This window comes from Phocoena phocoena, chromosome 16, assembly GCF_963924675.1.
Source record: "Phocoena phocoena chromosome 16, mPhoPho1.1, whole genome shotgun sequence".
Classification (NCBI taxonomy): domain Eukaryota; kingdom Metazoa; phylum Chordata; class Mammalia; order Artiodactyla; family Phocoenidae; genus Phocoena; species Phocoena phocoena.
In genome coordinates, this window is record NC_089234.1 from 5,133,184 (window position 1) to 5,155,298 (window position 22,115).

General features: G+C 45.1%; 2 protein-coding genes across 2 annotated transcripts in view; one reads left to right on the forward strand and one right to left on the reverse strand.

Moving 5' to 3' along the window:
- The window catches only part of DOCK1 (dedicator of cytokinesis 1), a 474,607-nt gene that overhangs the window by 285,587 nt on the left and 166,905 nt on the right, over positions 1–22,115 (reverse strand). The gene's annotated exons all lie outside the window — the stretch shown is intronic.
- Positions 1–22,115, forward strand: part of INSYN2A (inhibitory synaptic factor 2A) — a 36,702-nt gene that overhangs the window by 5,941 nt on the left and 8,646 nt on the right. Inside the window, exon 2 of the mRNA XM_065894922.1 lies at positions 15,203–15,274. Coding sequence (XP_065750994.1) covers positions 15,203–15,274 — 72 coding nt within the window. The remainder of the gene's footprint in view (positions 1–15,202; positions 15,275–22,115) is intronic.

The window sequence follows — 22,115 nt, forward strand, 5'->3', positions numbered from 1 at the left end:
TCTCCCGAGTCCAAGTCACACAGCGACAGGAAAGGGAAAAACTAGCCAGGGGAATCGCCCTGAGGTCAGGGGCCCTTTGAGGGCACAGTCTCAGGGGCTCTGCAGGCAAAGGCAATAGGAATAAAGGTCTGGGGATGGCCACGAGTTAAGACAAACCCAGTGTGGAATCCTGTAGTCACGTTTGCTCAACTTTGTTTTTCCTTTTGATCACTGACAACAGAGGCAGCCACAGAATGGGTGAGGGTGTGTGTGTGGTACGTACATGTAGAAATAAGGACCTAGGCCTTCAGGATCTATTTTTACTGAAAGACCTCAGGATCAGCTTCCAATGTAGCAGATGTCAGCAAACTTTTTCTGCAAAGGGCCAAACAGTAACTATTTTAGGCTTTGAGGGCCGTGCAGTCTCTGTTCAAGTGGTTCAGATGTGCCACTACATCGTAAACACAGTCATACACGACACACGTACGAATGAGTATTGCCACGGTCCCAGGAAACTTCACAAAAACAGGCGCTAGCCAGACTTGGGCCAGTTTGCCAGCTCCTGCGACATGGTCTTGTAAGTGTAGCAACCATAGTTCCTCGACCTGAAACCAGGTCACAATATGGGCACAGGGCAATCCCAGATGTGACTGCCCCACAAATGAGTGTGTCGTTCATTCACAGGTTCAAATGGCTTCTACCAGGAGTCTCCTAAGTGTTGCGCACTGTGTCAGGCAAGGTGGAGCGGGGAGGGTACAAGGCAAAGAACTCAGGCCCTCTCTGAAGCGTCCACAGGTCGCTGACACTGTGTCTGTACAAGCCTACGCTTATCTGTTCATCAGCCCATCAAACCTGCAGGATTCTGCTGGGGAAGTGTGCATGTGTGTGTGCGTGTGTATTATACACAAACCTGTAATTTACATGCATATACATACATGATGTGGAAACGGTCTCACTCTCCCACCAGCAGCAGTAAGAGGTCATCACAACACCTGTTTATATGATGTGACTTGCTTTCACCTAGATATTAACGCTGGATGGACAGAAATTACGTACTTGCTTTACCTTCTGTCCTTATATTGACAGATCACTGAGCAGCAGGCACTCTTCAGGGGGACCTGTCAGGGGATGAGAAATCTCTCCAAATTTTCTCTAATTATCCACGCCCAAACAGAATAAATACTGCATCGCAATTACAGAGGAAGCATAAAGGGACAAGTTAATTTGTTTAAGTCACAGAGCAGAAAGAACCTACAGGAAAATCAAGCATCACTGCAGCAGCCAGGGAGTAGCCCGGAGTCACGGAGGTCCCAGCAAGGAGGCGTGCAGCCTCCCACCCACCCGGAGCCCAGGGGGGAGCCAGGCACAGTTAGACAAACCCATCTCAGGTCGGCTGTGCATCCTCTAGGAGACCGGGTTACTCTTGCCCGAACCCACCCAATTAACTGAGATCAAAGTTTTCCACCTGGTTAGCTGGCATGGCCAGATGTCAAAGAGGGGGAGGTGGGTGCTTCTGAGGTCTTGACAAGCATCCTGGCGGATGTCTCTGGAATGTGAGCACTGCCTTCCTGGGTGTCTGGCCCGACAGCGCATCACAGGAAAGAGGGTGTGTGAGCCAAGAAGGGAGAGCAGCACACAGGGTCAAGCTCGGAAACAAAAAGGTTCTCCTCCTGCCAGCCGCACCCCTGTCCTCTCATGCTCCCTATTTGAAAGGGATGGAAATGTCAGCACTTCATTGTCTAAAGTTCTTGAGAAATCAGTTTTGGTGTCTCTGCCCATTTGTTGCAACCCCAAACATTTTAAAACATGCCAGCCAGCGGACTGAGGTTCCCTCCTGTTCACGTGGTTTTTCCATTTTCCGAGAATGACCGGGGCTCTGCAGCCAACTGGTCCTGAGCTGGCCACGTTGCCCCGTCCCTCCCTGTTTGTCCTACATGTGCTTGGGGATGGTTATTAACCTCTCCAGTGCCTTTCTCCAGAGGCTTATGACTCTGTGAAAGAGACCTAAGAACACCCGCCCCTCCTGGGCTTCCCTGGGAGATTAAATAAAATACCGAGGACCAGGCTCTCTTTGTACACTGTGTGTGCAAAGTTAACTCCTTTCAAGTTACTTTGTTACTGAGAAGCAGCCTTCCGGGTGCTAAAATGCAGGGAGGTGATGCAAGGGTGCAGGCGTGAACACCTTCAGAGAGATGTTCTTGCTTTACTCAAAAGGCAGGTTTATTTCCAAGGATTAGGAGGGGCTGAGGATTACAGGATGGAGACCTCCAGCTTTGTGCTTGTTTTCAGAGAAGTGTACGGGGCAAGGTTACTTGGTGTTACGGCCAAGGCAGCTGATGTGGAGTCAGGAAACGTGGTTTTGTTCCCAGCTCATCCTAGCCTCGCCCCTCTGAGCCCCACGCTCCCACATGAAAGGAGGACAGTCCACACGAGACAAGGGACCTCAAGGGTCCTTTCTGATCTAAGAACCAATCCTCCAGAGATGTCCAAGAACTTCATAATTTCAGCCACTGCTGTAAATACATATAGAAGTTGAGAGAGAGACAGAGAAAGCAACACAGCCCTTTCTACGGATGTCGGTTAATAAACGCACACGGTGGTCCCACTATTAGGTTTTCCTTCTCCTCCTGATGCCTCAGCCATCCCTCATCTCTTCCACTGCTACACATGCTGCAACTGGCCTCTGTCCTTCTAGCTTGCAATCCTTTGAATAGTCTTCAGGGAAACCCCCCTATTTTTCTTTTTCTTTTATAACTAATGGCTTTTATATATATGATAAAATATTCAAGTTCTAAAGTCCAAGTACAAGTTACCATGTTTTATGATTTTGAAATAGAAGCATACATGATATTCTCTTCTAGCATTTTCTTCATTTAATACACAGGGCCGCACTGGGTCTTTCCTATAGCTTAGATGTATATAACGTTGTAAATACTATTTTTAAGTTTTTAGGCAATAATAAGCCTTTCCGTCCTTAATATGAAAAATGAAGCACATATATTTATGAGAATATAAAACGGGTTCCAAATTCTTGCTTTGGGCTTCATGTAGGTATCACACGTACTTGAAAATGTAATTTAAATAATCTTCCTGTGCAGAATGCCAAAAGAGATTTCAAATACCTCCCTAGCCTTTTAAGTTGGTAGGTGAATAAAAGCCTCACTACTGAGCCACGAGGCAATTCAGACAGCCCATTCGTAGATAAAATGAGCACTTCAAGGCTTGGCATGAATGTTTATGGAGTTTATGGATTTGTGTCCCAGAACTCGAGTTTAAAAAAAGAGAGAAATGAAATGCAAGCTCTACTTTTCAAATACTTTTCTTTCTTTTTGAAACCCCAAGCAATTTCTGCTAAGCTACGCAAAAAATGGTTTGAGCTCTATTTCCCACTGGCTCTGGGGGAGAGTTCCGGTGAAGTGTGTGTCTCTGGGCAGAGCACCAACAGAGCTCATCCATTCTGAGCACCTACAATATGGTGGCCATCCTGCATTGTTTCATTTAATCCCCCAAATAACACTGTAAGGTAGGAATATGCTTCCACCGGGAAACTAAAGCTTGGATAACATCCCCAAGGTCAAGACTGGTGAGAAATAGTAAAGACAAAACTCACATCTAGACCCATCAGGCCCCAGCAGTATCCTCTCCCTCCTCTGAAAATGGGAAACCTAGATGTCTGCGCAGATTTGCAAAGCAGACGCTTTTGCTGCTCCTGCCGATTCTGGGTTCTTCCTTTTACTGGATGGGATCAAGAGGCTCCCGCACCCAAACCTGGTAAAGGTCCACGTGAATTTATGTTCTGGAGAAAGCACACTTTTAACGCTGGAGGGAGCAGAAAGCACCTTGGAAGGGATCCCGGTAATAAATTATGTTTTTAAGGATTCCTAATCAGTAAGAGGAATCCCCTCTGTGAGGCAGTTTCAGAGAAATCAAAGCCGCTGATACGGAAGTCCAGGGACCAGCAGCCGTCCATGAGCAACCTTCCAGGGGAAACCACTTCAAAGCCTTCACGTACCGCCTGTCACCTAAGTGGCTCGTCCAGTGACCACCAAGTGCCACCCGGGCTCTACCTTAATCAAATGTATGTCCACATTCATGGGAGCAAACGCTGAAGCAAAGTTTTTAATGCGCCATTAAAACAAGCAAACTTGTGTTTTAAAAGCCAGATCTGAACGGACAATTATGAAAAATGAGTTCCTCTAGGAAAAGAAGGTGTAAAACTGGGCCTATTTTGACCCAAAATGGAGTCAGATTTTTTTGTCAGTATCTCATTGGTTACAGCACTACACTGGCTCCCCAGATAAAAGTCTCATAATGGGACATCAAGAATTTTATACTTGCTGACACCAAAATTTGAGGATCTTAATCTTCAGCTACAAGAGCTCTGAAGCATTTGTTTAAAAAACGAGTACAGTGTCAAGCTTCTGAAACAAAGCACAGAAGCTTCACAGAGAGGAAGTCTGATTTAAAACTGTGAACCAACGTGCTCTATAAAAAATACATCAAAAGAAATTATACATCAAAGGTAAAAGCTCTGTGGTTATTTACCATCGGAACCACTGCCCAACGCACATCATTAATGCTTTCAAATTAAAACCTCCGTAAGATGGTAAGTGACAATACTACAGCTGAAGGAAGTGGCAGCCCAGAAGGAAAATTCGTTTTCACACAGTATTCTCACATTCCTATTTTCCTTCTTGTTTGGTAGCAATGCCACCAAAATTCATTTTCATTAATTTTCAATAAACTATAGCTTTAGCTTTATGTCTCCTTCAGGAAACAAGTTAATCAACTCAGCTTCAGCTCAGCCCTAAAAAGCTGTTTCCTTTATTAATAGCTACTCCTGGTGCCCTCTGGGGCCAGTGTCTTTTTTGTCATTATCGTCATCATTTTGCAACTTAGCATCTCCTTGATTTCAGGGATATATGAAGGAAACTCTGCCCTATTTGTAATATAACCGGGCAGTTCTACATGCCAAATAATAATCAATATCTGTCCCTATTTTTACATATTATGGTTTTATATTATGGAAATAGGATTAGAAAACACAGAAGAAAAAGTCCTGCCCTTAACAATAGTGTTCATTTCCGTGTCTGTCTCTGTTCAAATCTCCACGTATTTCTGATAGGAGTAATAATGACTGTGCAATAATAAGAAGACAGTCCCTCTTCTGCATCACGCATGGCTCTGTGTAAAGGCAAGGAAGGAGAGAGCCGGGGCAGGGCCCAGGGAGAGGCACAGACGATGAGACACCATGCTGGAGGAGAGGCAGGTAGCTGCTGCCAACCCCGGGGGACGAGAGGCTGCATGGCCTCGACTCCCCATGCTGGCGGCCATGCTGTACCACTCACCACCATTATAGTTTCCCTTTAATTCTTTGTAATGAAAGCAAGCATTAAAAGCTTCCCTAACGGCCAGAGACTCCCCAGAATAAGAGAGTCACCGCATTTGTTGGGGCGCTGGGCTAATAAAAGTTAATTTGTCAACAGCGTCTAAAGAAAGCCACCGAGTTCATTATATAGGGGGGTTGGCCACTGAAACGTGTTCACCAGGATTCCTTCTGGGATAAAGAAATGACATTTCCTGGGGTGAGGAGGGAGCTGGTTTAGGTGCGGACTAAGCCATTTATTTTAATAACTGGGTGTGGAAAGCAGAGGATGACTGACCCTTCCCACTTGTGTGGGGAAATTTAAGATGGTACCAGGGTAATACTTTTAGACAGATGTTTTCACCTGATCCAGCTGGGAACATCACAGAACTGACCACCCTGTGGGTGGGTATCAGTTAATCCAGCAGAACACTCAGGCAGATTCTTCATTCATTCATTCACTCGTTCACTCACTCGTTCATTATTCAAAACTATTTCTTGAGTACTCGCTACACTTCAGACCCCAATGTGAGCGCACTGAACGTCCATCAGGGAATAAACAGACAAAATCTCTGCCCTCGGCGTGCTGACATTCTAGTAGAAGAGACAGACTAAAAAGCAAAATCATAACTCAAATTTGTGGCATGTTCCACGGTGGTAAGTTTAAAGCAGAGAAGAGAGGCAGGTACTGACTTTCTATCAGTCACGACAGAAGCTTGCGTTTACGAAGCACAGCTCCAGCCCTGCTCTCCAGAAGGTACCAGACTACGTGCTGGGATTGGGGAGATGGCTGAAGCTGTGTCCACGGCCACCAGTGTGCTCTCAGCCACACAGGAGAAAGACACCTCTACTGGACATCATCAGCATTCGCTGTGGAATGATCTGGAAAAGAGCCACAACAGGGTGCTGGGAATTTGCCAGAAGCCATGCTGGGCAGCCTATGAGGGAACAGAGGAGCTGGTCCAGACCAAGGATGCTGGTGAGAATCAGCACAGAAACTGCCCCACGGAAGGACTGCTACTTTTTGAAGTTACACAACTTACTCCGTTAACTTAGAAGCAATTCCTTCATCTTGGAAACGAATGTCGTCTAGATTTTAAGTGTCGTGAGGGCAAGGTCTGTGTTTTATTCATCCAAGCAACTGCTCCCCAGCAAAGGGCCGCGCACAGAGCTGGCGAACAAGAACCGTCCCATGGACGGAACACGCGAACACAGTGAAAGCCAGTTGGTTACTCTGGCTAATCTATAGCAAAGTGCTTGAAAGTCTATAATCAGAGCCCTACGCAGAAATAACTAGGATTACTGAAAACCATCCTGATGTGTTTAATCAGCTCACACGGGGTTACACAGAGAGCTCGTTCTTCAAGGGCCCACATCGCAATTCTTGGCTCTGGGAGAATGGTACATGTACAATTTTGAGAACTTCACCCTCTAGTGGAAAAAATTAAGTAAGGGTAACACTAATGGGAAGAAGAAAGATCCAGCTCAAGCTATGATTGGGCTGTGCTCTAAAACATCACTTCTAAGTAACTTGTTTGGACCTCTGCACAAGCCAAAATCATAGATGGTGTTGGAGTTCCCAGGCTAGCCCTCAAGTTTCTTTAGCTGTACTGAGACTCAACAGAGAATGCTGTGAAATCTAACAGTCAAGTCTGTAGAGCGATTATTTCTTCTAACACAGGACTCCAAAAATGGATCTCCCTTAAAGGTTCCATCCAGAACAACTCTTATTTTCTGCAAGCGACATCTGGAACACACACATTCAAACTCAGGAGGATCGCATGAGTGTGTGTGGAAAGAAGGATTTGACGTCCTTCAATCTCAATGAGAGCCCTTTCCTCCAAAAAGAAGGCCAGAAGACGAAACTAAAAACAGAGGAAACCAGTAGTTAATGAGAATGGCCTTACTGCCTGACCTCACATCTACAGGCAAAAGAGCAGGAGAAGAGAGAAACCAGGGTCCTAGAATAAATGCTTGCTGGCTAAAATTCTCTAAATACAAACAATGTAGCGATTATAACCAAGAAACTAGTGCAGTCACTGCTCTACCATATTCAGGGCAATAAACAGAAAACATGGAAGTGAGTCTTTTAAAGCTTTCTTTAAATGTCAAGAGCTGTCAAGTTCCACTGAAACAGAGATCAAACCAACCGTCATAGATCGACTGAGACAAAGTTACCTTCCCAAATAACTTTTTCATTTGCTCTTTCATTCATCATTCCATGCATCCAAAGCCTTTCCACCTCTCCTGTGACCAGCAAGCCAGATGTCGGCTGGGCAAACAAAGAAAAAGGCAAAGCACGCCATGACGATACCAAATGCCGGGAGTGCTGGTGGAGGAAAAGTCAGAGAGCTGGCCAAAGGGCACCTGAAGAGCAAGTGACGGTGCAGAATTCTTAAAAGGCTTCACCACAACCAGCCCACTTAGACATCCCTGAGGCAGGGGAAAGCAGGGGTGGTGAAAAGATCTGGGGTCAGTGTTGGTCTATGTTCTTCAAACTGCAACCTCAGTTTCTAAAACAAACACACTGCTCTGTCAGCTTGGGGATTCCAGGCCACTAATGAACAAAGAATTGCCCAGCCTAACATAGCAGGTCTGCCACTGGCTACAGAACGGCTCCCCTCAGCTACTGGGAAAAAGGGACCTGGTCAGACCATCACCAGTGAAAGCCAGTACTGCCTTTTATTGACCAATGGGTGTTCTTGGCGTTTGTTAAGAAAACTGGCGTCATATTTTTTTAACGAACTTAAATTGGATGTCCCCCAAATCCTGGCATTCAATAGCTCAAGTTAATAAAACAGACACAGTTGAGTTTCCACGGTTATATGGGGAAAGTCTACATTCACTTTAGCCACTAAACAGCTGATATAGGAACTAAACTACAGTTGCAGGGCATAATCTGGCAAATTCCTAGTGAGAAATTAGACTCAGGAACAAGCCAAAACTACTGCCAGAGGTGGGCTTAAAACATAGGAGACGGTCACGGAAAACAGCTGAGTTTGACTAGTTTTGAAATTTAATTTCCCCTAACAAAAGTAGTGGTTTCGGGCTTCCCTGGTGGCGCAGTGGTTGAGAGTCCGCCTGCCGATGCGGGGGACGCGGGTTCGTGCCCCGGTCCAGGAAGATCCCACATGCCGCGGAGCAGCTGGGCCCGTGAGCCATGGCCGCTGAGCCTGCGCGTCCGGAGCCTGTGCTCCGCAACGGGAGAGGCCGCAGCGGGAAGAGGCCCACGTACCAAAAAAAAGAAAAAAAAAAAAAAAAAGGAGTGGTATCACTTTATGCCTCTAATTAATGTCACTTTGAGCCTATTAAGTGGAAAAGCCCTTTAAGATGCTGCCATAAATGATGGCTCAGTTATCAAGAGGGCACAGCTGGAGCACACACCTGGCCTAGAACGCGGACGGAAAAAAAAAAAAAGTGAGAAGATGAAGTGAGAAGGCTGAAAGAACGAGAGAGATCAAAATTAGGAGAATAAACTGAACAAGGGCATAAAATGATCACTGAGAGCAGAGACCGTGCCATTTTCTTTGTTGCAGCAAACAACGTCTGAGCAGAGGGCCTAACACATACCTTTGAGTTAATTCAAAGTGACTCAATACCCTATGTAACAAGTGTTCTGAAGACCCCAATTAAAGGATCACGCCCTGATTTGCACATTACCCAAACACGTCTTTTGCTTACATGCTAAGAGCTCTAAACTGGCTGAAAATCACCATGTCATTTAAAAGACCCACAAATTAGCAATGGAGTCACTTGTGCTGTGTGTCCTGTGCCATGCGCCCTGCTCTATGTCCCAAAGTGGAAGTGGAGGAGGGGCCCCTCCAGGTGCACGCTTACACACTGGTGATGCTGGCTGAGAGGAGAATGCTTTTCTGAAATCTAAGACCAAACACTCCATTCACAGTTCCCCAGGGAATGTGAGAAGAGATTTTTTTTCCACGGGCAATTAAAGATCTTCTGGCGAAAGCAGTGTTGTGAGATGTGGCAGGAGAAACAGCACATTAAAGCCAATCCAGTAATCCAGTACCAGTGATTACAATTCAATACCACAGAATTACTTCCACCTGCCAACCACTCTTCTCTGAGCTGCCTATAACTCTGTCAGACTTTGCTTTTGAGAGCAGGCACAGTAAGAGACATTTTTTTCCCCTTCCTGACCTTTCCACCAAACAATTTTTCTCTGCTGGGGCTGGACTGGAGACACAGAGCTGTCAGTCTCCACTCTCAGGCCCCATCTTCAAGGTCTCAGAGACACTGAGCCACTTGGACGTGGAGCCAGGAAGAAAGCTTCCGGTGACCTTTCTGTGATATTTTGCAGCGCCCTCTCCTACCACCCAGGGCCCTGCTTTCTGAGATCTCCCCGTGATGCGTTCATGAAAAAGCTGATGCCGCCTTGTCCCCCCTGTCCCCGGCTCTCCATCCCTGCCTCCCGGGACACACCTGTGGTCCAGCTCAGGCTGAAGCTGGCAGACATCCTCCTTCGCTGATCATTCCTAAGGCTTTGTGACAAGAACCGCCACACGAGCTCTGCCCTTTGCCTTCCCTTCTTTGTTTCTGTTTTTTAAATCCCATCCCTCATTGCCTCTTTTGTTGCTGATCTGCAACAGGACTAACTGAAGACTTGCAGACCCAAAATTGTCACCAATGCTGTCTATTTTATACAAGTGGACAAAAGTATATTTTTACCTTCAGGAATTTTTGATAATGACAACTAAAGAATTGGAGCAGATGGCCTCAGAAGCCAAAGGTAGCTAGAGACACCGGTGAACCACATTCTGAGTTAAACTTGAAAATTCTAGGCCACTAAGAAAGGAGGATCTGATGTTTTCTTTGAATGGGAGTGCCCCAACTAGAGTTCCATGCTGGCTTCGATAAAGGACACTCATTTTACTTTCTTTAAAGTACAGCAAGGTCTTCTGAAGAAATCTGTTTCACTACAAAGCGGAAGTGGAAATGACTCTCATACTGGACTCCACCAAAACTACCTTGTAAAATTAGCTTGAGCAAAACCCTCTGCTTTAACAAATCAAGAACAACAACCCCTCCGTGTGCTTTCCACAAAGTTCATCCTCTTTATACCCCTATTAATTTCATAACTGAAGTCTAGTCTCCTTTACCTTTCAGTAAAGCCCACCCTGACCAATGAGTGTCCAAAGGGCATCAAGGAAGGAGAGGGTCAGGATCCCAGAAATGGTCCCTGGGTTAGGACCGTGATCTGGGGGGACGGGAGTCAAGAGGGTGAGTGGAACAGGTTGGACTCTTGGCGCTGTCCTCGGTGCTGAATGTTATGCTTTCCACTCCCCCACCTCCCCCCACCACAGTCATATACGCTGCTGAGTCCAGAACATGGACAAATGGCAACTAACTGCAGTGAGATGATAAATAGCAAGTGTTGCAAAGATCAGTGCATTAAAACATCCGTGTTTGCAGTGAGCGTGCCTATCGCTGGGGTCCAAACAGGTTTACACCAGAAAGTGAGAATCAGAACTTCTCCTAATTTATATCTTCGTATGCTTTTTGCACTCAGAATTTTTTTCATTAGATTTGGACTTCTGTTACTGGACTTCAATATGAGAACACAGAGACTGACTGTATTATTTGGTTAATAAATTAATATTAACCAAACACCCAGCGTGTACCAGGCATTGTGACAGGCATGGGGTTATAAACCTATATAAGGTATAGGTTCCTCAAAACAAAAGAGAAGAGAGTTTTATAAAGGTAGCAATTAATGTGCAAGACAGAAAATTTATAATTTTGGACCAAGATGTTCTCCCTCTGTGGCTCTGACATCAATAATCTAAGCTCTCTCTTCTCCGAACTTCTAATCACAAAAGACCTCTAGCCCTACTGTCACTGGAGAAGCATCTGCTCCAGCAGTTCAGAGTTTTTGGATTGCTTCTCTTTTTGGCAATGGCAATCCAAAAAGATAATCATTCCAAGGATGGGTTTTATGACTTGTTTCCAAGTGAGAAGGAAAAAATAGGGCCATTCCATAATGGCACTTTGTGTTCCCTGTCCTGTAGAAAGGACTTATCTGTTTTGTCTGTATTTGGAGAACACATTTATTCAGATTCTGCAACACAATTATTAATGTGACCATAAAATCATCAGCGAAGCCAAACCCTACATTCTGTAAGCCCCAAGGACAATTAGATGGATTATCAAAGCAATAAGCACAATGGGTTACACAGTTTAAGACCTCTACTAAGAACACCCTCACGCTTAATAAAATTGTAGTGGACATACCTTGATTAACAGTAGCTACTGGAGGCAGCCTGTGACTTAACCGTATGACACAAGGACAACACTTTAACTTTTATCCACAAATTAATCTCTCACTGACATCCGTTTTTATGAACTACCTTTTTGGACTCCAAAGATTTGAATCCTTTCAAAAAGAAAGGTCCTTAACAAAACCATGGAAACATCCTGAAGGGTCTTCCCAAGAATAGTTCGTGGCAATGAGATCTTGAAAACACTTCTCACACATGGTGGCAATATGGCGGACCACCAAATTTTCATTTAAATTAGCTAAAAAAGCGGGGACCACACACAGATATGTCACTCTATAAAGCAGATATTATGACTCACTTGATTCTAATCAACAGGCATCAGCCAAACCATACTGTATCTCAGGATTGCGTGAGTTAGGTTGGGCTACAAATAAAAGAAGGGAGAAACAAGAAATTGAATGCAAATGATGTGATAGAAAGGGAGGAGTGAGAGTAATGGTTAGGAGGAAGTAGGTTCCATGTCATTCTGTCATCTACGTATAAATAAACCTCTACAGTGGCTTCCCATTAAATTTACAACAATGTCCAAAGAGCTTCCTATTTTATAGGATCTGTTCTCACCTCCCGCCTCTCTCATGTGCCCCAGCTATTCTAGCCACACTGGCCCTTTTATCTGTCCTGCAAACATGCCAACATCATTCCCATTACGATGTTCACAAGTGATGGCCCTTTTGTTTGCAAAACTCATCTCTAGATCTGGAGATGACTAACTGCTCTTTCATTATCATCCAGGTCTCATTCCAAATGCAGGGTCCTCGGGGGGGGGTTAGCCAAAGCCACCCGTACAACATTTCCTTAACAACGAGCCGTATCCAAAGCCATTCATTCATTCGTTCATGTGTTCATGTGTTGCCTGTCTGGCTCTCCCACTCTGCTGTAAGCTTCGAGGACAAGGACACAATCTTATTCCAAAATGTCTCCTCAGTAGCCAGAATAATGTCTGACACCTAATGGCACTTAATCATTATTTGCTTACTGATTGTAACAGGGGAAAAATGCGTGCTTTTTACCAAGTGATAAGAATAGTCTGTTCAGAAAGGGCTTTAAAAAGAGCAGTTTATAACTGAAGAACCCCAAGGTCCTGGAAGAGAGTTCTCTTGTGCGTTTTAGGTGCCTGAAGTCTTTGTCCTGTCGGTGCTGGACTCATTGACTATCCCAAGGTGGCAATTATACAAAGTGCAGAACACAGGTCCCAAGGTTCGAGCAGGGCATCACGGAGCATCAGAAGCCTGGGGTCTAAGAATAATGAGATCCCAGACCTGAAGTGTTGCTATATTCTCCTCTGTAAAATGAGGTAGCGTAATTAATTCGAGGACTCGAGGCTCTAATGCAAGTGAGACACTTGGGAACTCCATGCTCCTGGGCAAGGAGGGGGTGTTGGTGTCGATGAGAACTGATGCAGATTCTTCCTGAGATCTCGAGCAGGAAAGTTCTGCAAGCATGGAAGTCGGATTTTCCTTAGAGCCCAGTAAGCGTGCCCCTCAAATAAAGGTTAGGAAATGCCCTTGATTTCGTCTGTTTTCTTTTAAAAGCCTAAACTTTAGAATGTGACTAGGGCATACAGAAAACTATTACATATCCCCTTCCCTGGCTGGTGCTTAATACACACCAATGCAACACACAGAGGAGCTGTCCCTCGTCTGCAGCCCAGCCTAACAGCGGGACAGACACGTCCTGCAGCAAACATGTCATTGCCAGGACTTGTGCTCAAGTACCATGCTTATTTTACCATACAAAATGACCATGGTCAGACATGAGCTTAGGACAGAGCTCCAGTAAAATCAGCGGGATGGAGAAAGGCCTTTTATATATAATAAGGCATGGGAGAATGGAGGTCAATGTCTAACACAGAGGACCCTTGGTATGGGTTCGACAAATCTGGAGCCAGGGAGGAAGGTTCAGGAGGAATGTACCCTTGGGGCTTGTCATCAGGAGGAAAGGGCTAAGGAAAAGAGGAAGGTGTGATGCACAAGCTCTTCCCTGTTCCCTTCCTGACAAAGCTCAGGGGAGAGGAAAAGACCCCAAGTGGGCATCCAAAGGCGTCCGAAATGGGGGACAGAGGTCAACACAAACGCAGCCACAGTGATTCCAACTCTGGCTCGAATATCACGGGCCACAGGCACTGACTGGCGACACTTTAGGACAGAATATTGTCACCTGATTAATAAATGAAATGCACAGAACTCAAAGGTCAAGTCCAAGCTCACCAAAGCTCACTGCAACAACGTGGCATGGATAGGAAAACCCTTTTGTCAAATGTTTATGCAACACCACATATAATGAGGAAAACAAAAGTTAATTTCAATTCAAAATCCATGATGCGTGCAAGAGAAGTTTACACAGGGAAGGCGATAAAATATCGATAAAATATCGATAAAATATCGACTACCGTGCTGACAGGAAACTTTCTGAGCACTATTGTTATGCTGGGTCACTCTCCAAACGTAAATATGCCCCCGAAGTGTGTATGAGCCAATTCAGATGGAAGCTTTTCTTCTGCCACTGATTTAACAGATTCTGGTTAGCACGTTTGTCCCTTAGCGCAAAGTAATATTCCGAATAAAATACGCCTGCACGCTGAAACTATCAGAGAGGGAAGGCCGGCCAAAGTGGTAGCAAAAACATTATGAAAGCTCCCCAAAACTAGCTTCTTGGGGTGACTGGGCTGAGAAAGAGTCAAGAAAATCCTTTCATCAAACCCTTAAGTCTATACAACCTTCCAGAATGTACTCCAAAAGATACTCTAAGGTTATTTCTGTTAATGGGAAGAGAAGCAGCACCCCTACCTCTCCTCCTAAAAATATCTAGTCTCATGGGGCTGACAGAACTCACCAGAGAATGTAGCCAGGGACGGTGTCAGAAGGCATTGACAATGCAGCACGACACTCTACCACATAAGTCAGCAAATTTTTTTCTCTAAAGAGCTAGAGAGTGAGTATCCTGGGATTTGCAGACCAAGGGTATTGTAGCTACTAACGTAAAAATGTTCACTATTCTTTATTATCTAAACTTAAAACTTTATTTATGGACACTGAAAATTTAATTTCATTAGTTTTCACGTGTTCCAAAGATTATTATTCTTTCAATCTTTCTCAACCATTTATGAATGTAAAATTCACTCTTAGCTTGCTGGCTCAGAGTGGGATTCGCCTGAGGGCCCCAGTCTGCAGACTCCTCCTCTCGCAGGCCGAGGGGTGGTGGGGCAGAAACAAGTCAGAAGATCTGGGGTTGGTTTCCCATCGAAGTTTCTCTTAAACACCATAAAGATCAAGCTGCACTGAAACATCCCAAATTCCCTTTGCTTATAACAAAATCAGATTATTTACTTCATCCAGTCGTTTATGTTCGCATCCTAGATTTAATTTAAGTATCAGCTATAGAGGTTGCGTTGGCCGTATACGATAAATGCAGAGACAGGAGCAAAATGGGAAACACACTGATCGATTTCTATTACCATAACGAGCAATGGCATTGGGAAAGAATCTGATTGGAGCTGTGTGCTCTAGAGAAGCCAGCAGCCAGCAGCCACCTCGTGTAATGCTCTCCTGTTCTTATCTTGTAGGCTTTCATATCGGACTGGGCAAGACACAGCTAATTGTGACACATGCAGGAACAGTGCATGTATTATCTATAGGTATGTCAACGTTCTCTTCCCACTTTGTTATTATGAGTGACAAATGATGTTTACCCACGAATGCAAGAATCATCTGGGATCATGCTGGGGTGATTGTATCAGACAAAAAGTAAAGAACCTTTCCTGACCAGATTCTAGACTGCTTCTAAATACTCAACCTCACATACAGAATCACGGGATGAGGGAGAGCTTGGAACCCGTGGATCTGGCAAATGTATCTTAGCAGTGTTTCCAAAATCGGTGTAAGTTCGATGGCTTGCTCCCTCAGAATCGACAGCCATGAACACTGTACTGTGTGTTCCGTAAAGGCTGTGAAATATAAGACCTTCAGATGGTATAGATCAAAGGCTGCAAACCACACTGCATGCGCTAGGAATACCACAGAAAAACCCAGCGTGCAGTTTCTTTCCTGGGGAATCTCCAGGGTTGTGGCACTTATGTCCCTTGGGGCATAAGCCCCTGTCTAGAGCCCTATGGCTGGTCTTCCTGTTTTTCGATTTGAAGTGCGTTTAGATTACTCACATTGACAAGAATACAGCAGAAACTTTCAACAAGCAAAAAGCATGTTAGGCTTTTGGCAGTAATTTAGGATTTTAAGACATGGTCATGACCTTCAGAGAGGTTACTGTCTTTTTTATTTTTTCTTTTTGGAAATGTAATTTTCATAAGCAAAAGATGAGAGCAGTAAGAGATGTTATGATTTAGTTCATTTTTTTCAATTAAGCCTGAAGAACAATTTTACTTGATTTGCCAAATTATCAACAAGAAAAAGCTGCATAGTCTTACATCTAAAACTGTATAAAGGACGCCAATCTCAACCAAAAACCACCTTCTAAAGAGACCTGCAGAGTTGCCACCCTCCTATCAAGAAGGTAGAGACAGGGAGAGGGTATAAATGTCTTAACAATGGCCAAAAGCTTGAGTCCACACAGTCTTGGGTCCATCACATCTCCAATCCAGACAGAGCATCCCAGACTGGGCCCCTGGTTCTTTAAAAGTAGAGTTGGGTCACCTGGTGACTGGTGTGGTTGCAGCAGAAGAAACCACAGGGCAGACACAAGCTCCGGTACCACCGTAGCAAAAGTCCGTCCTGCAGAGGTTCTCGACCCAGGGAGATTTTGCCTCCCGGGGCACATTTGGCAAGAATGGAGGGAGATGCTTTCAGCTGTCACAACTGGAGAGGTGCTACTGCATCTACTAGGTAGAGGCCAGGGATGCTGCTAACATCCTATAATGCCTAGGACAGCCCTCCATGACACAGAGTCAGCCCATCCAAACTGTCAATTGTGCCAAGACTGAGAAAGCCCGCCTTGCAGGAACCATGGCCTGGTTACAATCTAGTAAAAGGCACACAAACTGCTAAGGCCTCCTGGCTACCCAGAGGGACCCGGGTCCCCTGCAGCAGCCCTGGCCCAGCAGGCCAAGATGCCCGATTGCTGTCCACTATTAACAAGGAGGTGAAAATCAAGCGCCCAGGCAAAAAACGTCAAGCACTCCAAATACAAACTTAGAGAAGTCTGGTCGGTGGGAATCTTTTTACTACTCCCATATTATGCGGAACAATTTTGAATCAACAGTGAAGGGATGTAAGTGACATAAAATAAAATGCTTTCAAAGAAAAAGATGCTTTCACTAAACCAGTCAATTAGGAAAAGAAATGAAGAACTGAGAGCTCCTGGCATAAGTACCCTCACCATTTAGCTTTTGCTCCTCTGGGAGCTAAAACGCCTCCAGTCTCCAATGCTATACAGAGTCGAAGTGAACCCAGATTTCCAAAGAAGTCGCGAAGAGTGAGCTTGATGATGTAAACCCACTTAACATTTTGTGGGTGACTGAAAGAAGAATTTATTAGGACACTCTCCAATGTAAATTGAAGTAATTTACATAAATTTAGCTCTAAATCCAGAAGTAACTTACATTAAAAAAAAAAGTGATGTTTAAAGTGATTTAACAGTCTGTGAAGGACAGGAATTAGCCTTGAGTGGTTACAGCTTAGACATGGCTCACCCAGCGATCCGTGTGAATCCCAGTACACAGGCCACTGGCCCATTTATGGTAAGAACTGGGAATTCCAGCACCACAAGAATTTGACAAAATTTAGTAAGACTCACTCACCAGGTAGAGGGATTGAGTCATTGCGACCACTTTGCTCATCTCCTGCAAACTGGGGAAATGCGTGTCTCTTCATAGAGACCTTGTCATCAACGATGTGACTGCAGGGACTGTGCATCTTCAGGAACTGTGTACAGTGGGGGCCTCTACAGCCATGCCACCCTACAGTAAGTAAGCCCCCTCTCTAAGTGCACAGAGCATCCCGGGAGAGGCGGTACTAGAGAAGAAGTGGAGTTTTAGATTGCTCTTTCGGGAAAGTGTTTTAAAATCCCCCCATCAGAGTGATAACAACAATAAAAATTTCCCAACACTGCAACTTCTGCTGCAAAGAGAAGTTACTCAGAAGGCTTACTAGTAACATTTCAGCCGGACTCCCACTGCCCCAAAAAGCAGTCTTCCTGCTATGAATTCAAACAGAGGTCTCTATATTACTACCAAGTTGAACAAACATATTCGTCAAATTCTGTTTCCCAGTTTTCCTATCACTTTATACAGGATATAATTTAAAATTATAACTGTGAAAATTTAACAATTACTCTTGACACTGGTTTCGTTCTTGACATTAGCAAGAGTTTCCTGAGCGCTACGGATGAGAGGAAAGAAAGCTCACTTCTGGTTCACTAACTGGAACACCAGTCAAAAGAGAAATCCGAAACGTAAACATGTTATTTGAATTTGAATCATATAATTGTCTTACAGTGTACGTGACTTTAAGTTATGCCGATCTTTTGAGGCGAGGCCCAGATGTCTTCTGTGCCCGTGGTCACCCCCACTGGACTTCCAAGGTACCTGCCACGAACCACACCCATTTTCCTGAGGTAGAACACCGTCTCGTGACAGAACCTGATTTCAGGGTCCTTCTGGGCGCCGATGTGCCCCTCCCTTTGTCACACTCAGTACTTTGTAGCAAGCTCCTCTGTCCAAAACATCTAACCCACAGAAATAATTCTCTCTGCCTCCAGTGTATCTCATCGGTTTATGTAACACTCAAATAAATCACATCATTTCAATGGTGAGTACAAATGGCATAAACAGATCCAAACCCAGCATCCCCTTGGTGAGCACACAGCTGGAGAAGTGAGGACAGAGGGTCAGGGATCAACAACAGAGGAGCCTGTTTGCCAGGAGCATCCAGCCCCGCGTGGGCGGCAGTTCCATCATGGGGGCGCACAGTGGTGGTGACTAACCCAGCACCTCGGTGAAGGGGGCTTTCATGATCCCATCAGAAAACCAAAGACTGGTACAAGAGAGTGGTGGCTGGCTGTTGTTGATACCTCCAGATAGGTGATTTCCCTTGGGGTTCCCTTCTGCCAGAAAAGAATGGGGAGCGTAGAGCAAGGGAGAATTCGCCCAGATGACTTCTCAGTGTACAGCCAGCCCTGTGATTCAATCCTCGAATGTCAAATGCTTCATGAAGGATAGAGGTTTCTCTGATAGAAAAGCATCCAGAACACAACAGGCCCTGGGCAGAAGAAACCACCTGTCCAGGTGGCCCTGTAGCAGTGCCAGCGGGCAGCCAGAACATCTCAGAGGTGAGCCAGAGGGAGTGTCCAAATTGCAAAGGCTTTACGATTGAAGTGCATTTCTTTTCACGGAGGACGTTGCAACAAATCCTCCATCAATTCCTGCAAACACCTCTGTAGAGACGATCCCATCAGAAGGGGATGAGTTCAAGCTCGGAGTCCCTGCAGTTGGTTCTATGCCTGGCTCTGCACCCAGGCTCTCAGGTACCAGGGCCTGCACCCTAGACTTCAGGAATGTTCTAAGAGTCCCTGTACCACCATCTCTGCCACTCTTCTGGGTCTTTCCCAGAGGATGCCCGCAGCACCTCAGAACTGAATAGGTTGAAGGAGTTTCAAAATAAAGACATTTTAAAATGCCAAAGGCCTGTGGTGGTCCCAGAGCCTGGGCGAACACGAGGGGCCATCAGAGCTGCTAGTTTCCACATGTTGTCACTTGTCATACCTGTTTGCTGGCAGGCAGAGAGCCCTGGAGGTCAATGAATTTGATCCCGCCCATCTTGCATTTACACGCTGCTTTTCAGCCAAAACCCAAGTACCCTCTCCGAGCAGTGTAAGAATCCACCATGTTGCCAGTAACACTTGGCCTGGGGACATGCAAAGGGGGCCGTGTCCAAGACACGGCTGCCTGTGGTTCTAGCAACGCAAGCCCTTGAATAAATGTGTGCCTTTGCCATGGGTGGCAGTACATATTTCTCTGTAAAAAAAAATAAGTCTGTCATGGAAAAAAAATATCAAAGGGACCAAAGATCCTGAAGCAATTTCATGGAATAAGGGCCTCCGGGACCACAAACAAAGGGTTGTGAAAATCAGCCTGCCTGGGACTGATGCTCAGATAGGGGGCGCCCCAGAGGTTAGGGCTGAGCTGCCATCCTCTGTCTTTGGAGGGGTGTCCATTAGATCTCCAAGTCCTGAATGATTGAAGGAAGGGATCAGGTAGGTCCTTTCTAGCTCTAAAATGCCGGGAGTCAGTGATCTACAATTATGAGAGGAATGGATCTTGAGAACTTCAGAAGAAAGTCTACTTGGAGATAAAAGTTTGGGCGTTCACAGGGCATTTCTCAACCAAATAGCATCCATTCCCGTATTGGCAAATCGATTTACAAAGAGCCGAAACAACCATCCTTGGGCAATGGATTGCCCTGCTTCCTAGACACTGAAACCCAAGCATCAAAAGTGATATCTTCCATCAGTGGGAATTTGGAGGTGGTTGACATGACTACAGTTTTTGTTTCCTAAAATGACATTCTTTCCATTTTGATCTGGACCAATTGTGAAATTCTAATTTAAGACCATCTCAGCATGAAACAAGATAACAAGGGATACAAGTTTTAGTTTTCTGTAGTAAAACTTTTCTGGCTATCATCCATATTTCCTGTCAAAATAGGCTATAATTATTTCAGAAAATATTCGACGGATCAAGTACTAATAGAACCTTTGCTCATAAGCAGTTGAAATCCTCTGTATCCGCCCTATCTCAGCAGGTCTCTTGTCAGACTAATCTGACGAGTCACGCTAACCGATGATTCATCCTTTGTTCAGATTCTGTTTCAAAAAGGAACAATGCAACATACCATTTCCCTGCTTTACTGAAGTGGTTAATTCGTAAAATAATACCACAACAAAATGGCTTGAATTCAAATTTGTGCATTTTTATGAGGATAGCCTGTGCTAACCTCAGTTCAAAGGCTTTGGGGAATGAAAGCGAGCTTTGAAAGATAATGATAATGATGATTCAGACTAATTAAGTAGAATCTTTACCAGAATTTAAATCTTCCTGTAAAGTATTAGAATTCCTACCATTAGTTCCAAGTCCTACAACACCTGTCCCCTTCAGGAGGACACTGCCCGCACCTGTGTCCTTTCTGTATCATCAGGGCCACCCACAGCCAGCCTCAAGTGACACTAATAATTATGCAGTGAATCCGTGAGTGGACTCGGCCCCCGAAGGGAAGGGAAACACTGCCCGTCTGCCTATCACTTTGTTTTCAACACCCCAGAGGGAGGGAGTTTGCAGGATGCCCTGTTGTCTACGTTGTATTTTCATCTTTTGATATGATCCACGGATGGTCAAGTATAGGTGAAATTTCAAACTGTTTTGATAAAGTATCCGAGTCCCTTCCATTTGGTGCTTCTGTGCATTTCCTCAGCAAGCATTTTTCATGGAACTCCTAGGAGATGAGGGGCATGATGGCCCCACACACCGGGAGGCGGGAGGAACTAGTGATCTGGCTGAAGACAACCCCGTAGAACCCCTACCGTAAGATCTTGTAACAACAGAGTGACAACAACAGGGAACCTTCTGCACCGAAGGTGTGGGGGCCACAGACACAGTGAAGAAAGGCAGAGGACAGGGAGATGAAGGCGACCAGGGTGTTCCACCCGGGGACAGCTGACGCAGAGGACAGAGGACCATCTTGGAGGGGTAGCATATTGGGGAGGGTTTAGATGTGTCCTGTAGAACACCTCTCCCACCCCCCAGGCTAGAGGGTTGGAAACAACCGGAAGGATTAGGGGGAGAAAGAGCCAGAGGATTTCCAAGGATGAAAGGGGATGCCTTGCTGCTGGCACATAAGCATGTAGCTTTACAGCAGCTGGGGAACTTTCCGGTGCATCGAAATCTTTAACTGTTTATCAAGGAAGCTCCCAAATTCTGCAAGGTCCTTTCCAAAATGATTGGAGGGTTTCAGGAAAGACGAGAAATATACCCTAATATTATGAGATGGAACAAGGAATTCACAGAATTAATGGTTTGCATTTTCTCAAATCATCAATAGAAATTCATTGCATCACTAATAAGAACACAAAACAGAAGGCTGCAAAGATTCCAGACAAAAATGTGCATGGAAATGTCACTGATTCCAGAGTACTGCAAAAAAGGAGCTGCAGTCAGGACAGCCACCAGAACTGGACGCCTCGAAACTAATGAAGTCTTATTGTTAAGAGAGGTAATTGCATTTGTATGCAGAACCGGGGCCAGGTCTAGCCTGTCCAGAGCCCACTTGGAGTGGAATCTTTGCTGCCTCTGTCATTTAGTGATTATCTCTAAGTGGAAGTGGCCTTTGCAGGCCTGCTTTCGATCACCACCACTTGTGCATATTAAGTTCTTTACCAACATGAACTGATGTGGAGGAAATTAGCTTTTGTCTAATACTTAGTGCTCTGTTCCTAGTATTTACAGTGACTGATGGGGTGGGAGGAAGAGGACA